General features: G+C 47.4%; 1 protein-coding gene across 2 annotated transcripts; it reads right to left on the bottom strand.

Moving 5' to 3' along the window:
- Positions 1-5491: 5491 nt before the first annotated feature.
- On the bottom strand, positions 5492-7869 carry LOC100273427 (Photosystem I chlorophyll a/b-binding protein 6 chloroplastic). 2 transcript variants are annotated; one of them, NR_158598.1, is made up of 6 exons: positions 7725-7869; positions 7436-7627; positions 7288-7325; positions 6693-7210; positions 6492-6593; positions 5492-5775 (listed from the first exon to the last, which is right to left on the bottom strand). NR_158598.1 is itself a non-coding variant. In NM_001365734.1 (5 exons), exons 1-5 carry the CDS (start codon positions 7772-7774, stop codon positions 6576-6578), a joined length of 816 nt encoding a protein of 271 aa, NP_001352663.1. In that variant the 5' UTR covers positions 7775-7869; the 3' UTR covers positions 6298-6575. The 2 variants fall into 2 exon arrangements, 1 of the variants encoding a protein (NP_001352663.1); NM_001365734.1 differs by lacking the exon at positions 5492-5775 and having other exon boundaries at positions 6298-6593.
- Positions 7870-8094: the final 225 nt, after the last annotated feature.

The following is an 8094-nucleotide window of genomic DNA, read 5'->3' as shown; positions in this document are numbered from 1 at the left end:
GCCACCACACTCTCTTTCCCACCATGTTCTTGTATTAAGACAGCGCCGATTACCTTCTCTTGTGCTGCAATGTACAATTTGAAAGGCACTCCCGCCTTGGATGCTTTAAGCACTGGCGGCTTTGCCAAATATCCCTTAATAACAGCGAATGCCTCCCTCTGTTCAGCTCCCCACTTAAAGTCAGATTCATGTTTAAGCCGAATAAGAGGTACGAATGACTCAATTTTGCCGGCCAAATTGGATATAAATCGCCTTAAGTAATTAATCTTTCCTAATAACCTTTGAACGTCCCTTTTGCATGTCGGCTCTCCCAATTTATCAATTGCTTCCACCTTTTTTGGATCAATCTCAATCCCGTGTTCATGCACCATAAAGCCTAAAAACTTACCAGCCGACACTCCGAATGCGCACTTAAGGGGATTCATCTTTAAACCATACTTTCGCATCCTCTCCAACGCCAACCGTAAATCGGCTAAATGGTCATTGAAAGCAGCCGATTTAACCACAACATCATCAATGTAGATTTCTAATACAATGCCCAAAAGATCATGAAAAATAAGGTTCATGGCCCGTTGATATGTTGCACCAGCATTCTTTAATCCAAATGTCATCACAACCCATTCAAACAACCCGACAAAACCAGGGCAACGAAAGGCTGTCTTAGATACATCCTCTTCGGCCATAAAAATCTGGTTATACCCTGCATTACCATCCAAAAAACTAATGATTTTATTCCCCGAAGCCTGATTAACAAGTTCATCGGCTATGGGCATTGGGTATTCATCTTTCGGGGTCGCCCTATTTAGATCCCTAAAATCCACACAAATCCTGATCTTCCCTGTATTTTTCTTCTCAACCGGCACTATATTGGAGACCCACTCCGCATACCTGCATGGCCTTATGAAATTTGCTTTTAACAGCCGATCAACTTCTTCCTTAACTCTGTCATGTATGGTGTGGTTAAATCGTCTAGGTGGCTGCTTATGTGGCCTAAACCCATGCTTAATTGGTAGCCTATGTTCAACCAACTCCCTGCTCAGCCCTGGCATCTCAGTATAATCCCATGCAAAACAGTCTCTAAACTCTCTAAGTAAAGCACATACCTTTTGCCTCTGACTGGCTATTAATTTAGCACTTACAAATGTTGGTCTTGGCACCTTCCCGTCTCCAATGTCCACTTCCTCTAGCTTATCAACAGATGAGAACCCCTGCCCTAACTTTCCAATATCATCAAAATCATCCACCACCTCACCCATATCGTTTTTGTTTAAACGATATTCATCTGTCCTCTCCTGTAACCATTTTAAACTATCGTGTTCATTCATTTATAACATTGAGTCATTGAGCCGTGCTATGTCAGCCGGCTTTACATGAATAGGCACAAAACTATCTCGCTCTACACTAATAAAATCATATCCTGACAAATCCCTTCCTGTCAAACACCGCATATCACCGTGCTGCCATTCCATTGGCGTTTCCATGAGTGCGACACACATAGCGGTGTCTGCTTCAATGACCTCCACCTGATCACCTACCCATTGAACCAAAAACTGATGCAGAGTAGATGGCACACAACCATTAGCATGTATCCAATCTCGCCCTAGCAAAACATTATACCTCCCTTTCACATCCACCACGAAGAAGGCCGTCGGGACAGTTTTACTGCCCACTGTGAGTTCAACAGACATAATCCCTTTTGCTTGTGATGGCTCTCCTGAAAACCCACTTAGATTCATGTTCGTCTTAATTAGCTCACTCTCTTTGTATCCTAATTTAGAAAACACGGATAGCGGCATTACATTTACACCTGCTCCCCCATCGACTAGCATGCCCCCCATTGGCCTCCCATCAATGTGACCACGAACATATAATGGTTTTAGATGAGATCCCTGCTCACTTGTTTTTTCAAACACAGCACGCTCAGCCCCCAATGTTAGCTCAGCCACATCTCCCTCTCCTGCTCTGAACTCAGTAGGTAAAACAAACACCATGTTTATATCCATGTCCCCTTGTGCTTCAGTGCTTTCTTCTTTATCGGAACCACTGCTGTTGTCATCATCTTTTTCCTCCCTGGCCAATCGTTTCTCCCTCCATGTTTTCTTAGGGATAACCATTGGCCTATCCTCGTTAAACCATCTGTCACGTTCCTCCTCTTCCATCTTTTCTGTCATTTCCATAGTCCTCAACCGCTGGACACGACGCTTTTGCGTACGACTTAACCCAGGTGGACACCATCTCGGTGCTGGTTTTGTACCGGGCGCAACTGAACCATGATTTTTCTTGCCCCCCACGTCCAATACACTGCCAGCTGAAGCTCGACCAGTAGGACCTACATTCTGGGTGACATCAATCAACATATTTTTTCCACCTGTATCAACATGTTCTCTAAACGGCATTCTTGCTGGTATTGCTCTTTGTTTATTATTGCAACCTGATTGTTCGGCCAATGTGTGATGCTCCCCCCTATAGTGGCCATCCATCACAACACCGGGACCAACTATGCGTTGATTTGCAATCATTTCAGCCCTGCGTTCACCATCCCAGCTAGCAAAATTATTCATTTCTCGTGCAGCCCCTACGTCAAGCCTCATGCGCTTGCTGCTCATCCCTTGTCCACCACCACTTTGTGGCCTGATCACCTGTAATCTGTTTATCCCAGCAGCAGCTACGTGTCCATGTACTATGTTTGGCTTGGCCGCCACTTCTTCACCGTTCTTTATGTAATTCTTTATGACAGCCACCTGACCATTCTGCTTTGCCACCTCTGCCTGGGAACCTTCTGCAGCATTTAATATGTCGCACTCCACTGTTCCCACTATGATTTTTGAGCAGCTTTTCCTCAGCGGCTCATTTTGCCCATCAACAATAATTCCCCCTTCTAATTTTTTGCCCATACATAGCCCTCTAGCATCCACTGGGTTGCGAGGAGACCATTTCTTTTGAATCTGCGAGCGCGACTCCTCGGGGTCTTCTGATATGGTAATAGCCCCGGGCCGACTCCCCATACTTCTCCCTAGCCTGCTCCACACTCCACCTCCATGCCTTCGCTCTGTCTCCAAATATGGCCGCTTCGGGAATTCACGTTGTGAGAACAAATATTGGCTTTCTGCATGAGCACAGTCTTCCCTGCTTCTCCAGTTCAACGGCCCTTCCCTTTGTCCAAAGAAACTGCCTTGTGCCCATTCTGGAGTCCTGGGCCTCTTGAAACCTCTAGGATGTTGGAACTCATTTCTTTTCCATTGTGAAGTATATTTATTGATCAAAAATTCAGAAGTCGGTTTAAAGACAGACTGAACCCTTTTTCTCTCGTTTATTTTCCACACACCGACTTCCGGACTCTTCGGTTTTATCATCTTGAGTTTGAGATCATCAGAGATAACCACATTCTTGCCTTTAGTAGTTTCGGCCTGATCTGTCCGAACTAACACTCTTTTGCCCTCGAAATCAATTACATTGATAGGGAACGGATCTTTATCAAGCTTCATTTTGCTAGCTTCTCCAAATGTCAATCGTCCATCAGCTAGGGCCGATTGTATCTGACGACGAAAATAATTACACTCGTTAGTAGAATGAGAAAATGAATTATGCCATTTACAATAATCTTTCTTAGCCAATTGTTCAGGGGGTGGAATCACATGCCCCTCCCTTAATCTAATGATGTTATTCTGTAATAAGATGTCAAACAATTTATCACACTTGGACACATCAAATGTATATTTCATCTCTTCCCTTTTCCCTGGACTTGGCTTTAAAAAAGCACACGTCATGGGCCTACCCTTTGGCGCATCTACCCATTCAGCCACACATACATCTGTCTCTTCATCACTGTCATTATTGGGCTCTAACATGTTAACCCCCTGTTTCTCTTTCTCCCTGCCATTTGTATCTCTAAATCGGCTATACTGTTTATTGTCCCTAGCACGACTTTCATGGGTGATAGCACGCTGCATGACTTGGTTTATGTCAGTAAAATCTTGCCCCTCTAGTTTCTCCCTCAGATAGGATGATAACCCTGCGAAAGCTAAATCGGCCAGATCCTTTTCCCCTAAAGTTAAGCTATAACATCTGTTTCTTGTTTCTCTAAACCTTCTAATGTATTCAAAAACAGTTTCATTATATTTCTGCCTAACCATGGTAAGATGTGATAGCCTGAGTTCAGTATCACCACAATAAAAATAATCATGAAATTTCTGCTCTAAACATGCCCACGTAGTAACTGAATTTGGTGCTAAAGATGTAAACCAATTGAAAGCGGTACTAGATAATGATAAAGGAAATAATTTCACTTTGTGGGCATCTGTTATACCAATTTCACTTACCTGCGCTAGGTATTGTCCTACATGCTCGTAGGTAGTTTTTGAATCATCCCCAGAAAATTTCACAAAGTCCGGGATTCTAAAACCTCGAGGATATGGCACAGTGTCAAAAAATTCAGGATAGGGCTTCCTATATGACCTAGTATGCCCTTTGGGCTCAAAACCAAATTCCCTGAGAGTCCTTGCCACTTGTTCTCTAACACCCTCAGATCTCTCACCCTCAGCTGCTGTATGTGTGACTCCCGATGCTGATAACAGCGCTCTCTGCTCCCCAATCCTGTAATCATTTGGAACAAATCCTTGTGGGATCTTGTTCCCTATAGGTGGAATAGATGGCCCGTATGCCATACTATGATAATATGGCTGTTGTAGGTTAAAGTTCATTACTGAATCTCCACTCCTCTCATTAACAGTTTGGTTTACATCATTATGCGCAACTGCTCCATTATAACTAGGCACATATGAAAGATTTTCTACACGCTTACCCTGCAATTCTCCTTGAACCTGTTGAACTATAGATCGGATCTGTCTAGGCATATTATTATTCATATCTTGCTTAAACTCAGATCTAAATGTGTCAAAAGAATTGCGCACTCCCTCAGAAATCATGTGTGTTATTTCTGCGACATCAGTCCCATATTTGCTAGCTACAGCGATATCAATCATGTGAGCTAGTTCTTCACAAGTGACAGATGAACTTACCTTCTTGCTGGACGTGCTTGCCCCACCAATCTGTTTGATCACACCATTCTTGGTTTTTCGAAAGCAAGCTAATCTCTCGTTCCGTTTCTCCTCCATCTCTCGTGCGATTTCTTCTTCAATCTCCTTCCGGTCCACCTCTGTAAGGTCCTCCATCGTGACCTTGATCACGTTCAAGGGATGAACTTCAGATTTGTCCGGCGCCGCTTTCTTCGCTGTCTTGTCCTCCATAGCCCCGACTATGATTGGCGATGAGGACGCCAATCACCAGCAGTTTGCCGCCGTGAAACGATTACAAATCGTTCCCCAGCGGAGTCGCCAAATCTGTTGCTACCAGAAATTGGTTGAGCAGCAGGCGTCTGCTGCTACCAGAAATTGGTTGAGCAGCAGGCGTTGATCTCACTTTCGCAGAGAGACTCGAATGCTTTTCTCGTCAAAGCACCAAAGAAAGAAACTAAAGGAATATGTAGTAGATTAAAGAAAATGATAACTGTTGATCTCTCGTCTTTGCAGCTTACAATAGTGCTTATATATCCCGTCTCTAACTGGATATAAAACTAACTTATTCTAAATAATAGGAAAAGATTACAACAAACTCCTATCTTTGTGGCCGCCAACTCCAAGGATTTGCATGATGGCCTGGCAAATATCTTGGTTATGTATTCCTGCTTATTTCCCACGTATTCTCTGGATGATAATTTCTTTTTCTTTCTTTTCTTTCTCCTGCAGATGCGTATTAAACTTTTGGCTACAGACGTCCCTGCATCAGCAACAAAATTGCATTCAACAGTTGGTATAGAAAATGATATTTTATAGTGGTAGTGGGGTATAGGGGGAGTATTTAGGGGGAACCGCTGCGGGAGATGAAAAAATAGAGGGAAAAATAGGGGGAAAAAGTGATATAGGGGGAAAAATTTAGGGGTAACGGTTGCGGATAGCCTCAGTGTCCACTTGTGACTTGTCCACACGGAGATTGGTTGCTAGCTAGGAATCGACGTCATCGATACTACGAACAACGGAACAAGTCCACTGTCGTCAATACTCCTGTTTACTGGCTGCATGTACAAAATTGAATGTGTAGATTCTAGTCCCTCATATCTGCTTCGGTTTTTTTGACTCCCAAACTAGCTTTAATCCTCAAGCAACACCCTCTAATTTTAGCAACCCAATCACCTTAACACCGCTAATGTTGTCCGCAGTATATCGTGTAAAATAAATAAAGGATTTGTATTGTAGATGACACCGTTATGCTACGACGAGGATATGGGGGATGTTTACATTGCCGTGTCCATAAATTTCCTCTGTATACGGTGTTGCATGGATCTTCAGGACAAGCTAGTGTGTGCTGGACTGCTGGCTAGCATCATCGCGATCCCTGGGGTGGTATTTGTACGTTTGTACAGGTGGTTTGACATTTCTACGCAGGTACTACAAACAAAATGTTGACATGTCCAGCAAGGCCAAAATGATACCGACCAAGCGAAGTTCTTTCTCCCTCAACAGGATGCCCTTTTTTTTAATCCTTCGCAGTCTCTCCGCCAGCTCCGAAGCAAGATCGGATCAGTGGGACGTGAACGCCTGAGAAAAGCAACCAGCAGACCCAACGTTCAAACGGTGCCTATATATAACGAAGCAAGGCCGCAAGACAAGAGGCCGTTCCGCCGGCGGTGCACGTACCGAGAAGATGTTGCAGTGGCCGGGGTCGGCGAGGTGCGCGAGCAGGTTGTCGATGGGGCCCTGGCCCGTGTACACGGCCTGGAACCAGAAGCCGACGAAGGCGAGCATGGCGAGCCGCCCGTTCTTGATCTCCTTGGTGCGCAGCACCATCACGGGCTCCGGGGACCCGCGGCCCCAGTTGGCCCAGTCGAACCACAGCCCCCCGGGGTACCCCACGTCGGGCACCGGGTTCTTGCGGTTCGGGAAGCGCGGCTCGATGTCCACGCACCCGGGCCTCAGGTAGTCCGCCCACCGCCGCCCCTCCGCCCACCCCATCAGCGCCATCTGCGACACGAACAGCGTCCAGGGGTCCGCGAAGTACTCGCGGGACCCGGCGTCGAACCACGAGAACCCCGCGTCGATGAAGCCCCACCGCGCCAGCAGGTCCGGGACCAGGATGCCCGCCGCCGCCAGCATCGCCCACCGCCCGTGCATCAGCTCCGCCTGCGCGAACCACCGCAGCAGCTCCGGCTCCGAACCTGCACTAATTAAGTTCGTCAGCGCTACTACTAGTTGTTTTGCATGGAGGAAGAAAAAAAAATACGGTGTCGATCACCTAGTCCGAGAGGGTCAAATCCAAAGTCTCCTGGAAGGCTGCAGGGCAATAATTCGATGGCAAAGAAATGTCAGCTGGCCATCTTATCCTCCGGTACGTACATCTGAGAGACTCTTCTATGCCCACCCTGCTAACATCACTTACTTACCTTCCGTCGAGCCACGGCGGAGGGGAGCTGCCGGGGAACCAGATCGGCCTGTCGGGGCCCAGCGGCTCGCACACGGTGGACACGCCGCCCTTGGTCGCGTTCGCCCGGCGCTGCGGCGTCCTCGTGAACGACGCCGCCGCAGCACCCGGCTTCAGGTGCGGCGGCGACCTCGGGGCATGGATGCTAGCTCCGCTGCAGAAACGGAGCGCACAGCGGCGGCGTGTGAGAAAGAGACGCTCATGGTGTGGCGGACTGGCGGTGCAGGGTGCGCCATGCCTTTTGTGCTTACCTTGGCCGGAGGCTGCAGGCCACGAACGAGCCGGCGGACGACAGAGCCATGAGGAGGAGGAGGAGGAAGGAAGGGAGCGGGAGATGATCGGGGCTCCTGGGGGCGAAGCGCGCCACGCCGGTGCGCGCTTTTTATCGGATTGGCGTTTCAGGATAGGGAGGGAGAGGCCGTGGCGGGCGTATGCAAGGAAAGGCAGCCAGTGGGGGTGGGCGGAAAGCGCCAGCCCACCAGGTGTGACCACAGCTGACAGGCCGTTGCGTGGCTAACACCTAAAGAGGGCCTTTATCGGCCTGTTAGGCTGATGGGCCTGTAAGATTCCTGCTTTTACGTTACAGAAATTTGTCGTCCCTTCTCTATGCAAGCAAGAAAC

The sequence above is a fragment of the Zea mays genome, chromosome 2, assembly GCF_902167145.1.
Source record: "Zea mays cultivar B73 chromosome 2, Zm-B73-REFERENCE-NAM-5.0, whole genome shotgun sequence".
In the NCBI taxonomy this organism is placed as follows: domain Eukaryota; kingdom Viridiplantae; phylum Streptophyta; class Magnoliopsida; order Poales; family Poaceae; genus Zea; species Zea mays.
This window is presented reverse-complemented; position numbering and strand designations above follow the sequence as displayed.

Bases quoted from the DNA above. Each gene is read 5' to 3' on its own strand.
- LOC100273427 (NM_001365734.1), bottom strand. From the start codon at position 7,774: ATGGCTCTGTCGTCCGCCGGCTCGTTCGTGGCCTGCAGCCTCCGGCCA. The intron at 7,628-7,724 runs GTAAGCACAAAA...CCGTTTCTGCAG, and splicing joins GCCTGCAGCCTCCGGCCAAG to CGGAGCTAGCATCCATGCCC. The intron at 7,326-7,435 runs GTAAGTAAGTGA...ATTGCCCTGCAG, and splicing joins CCGCCGTGGCTCGACGGAAG to CCTTCCAGGAGACTTTGGAT.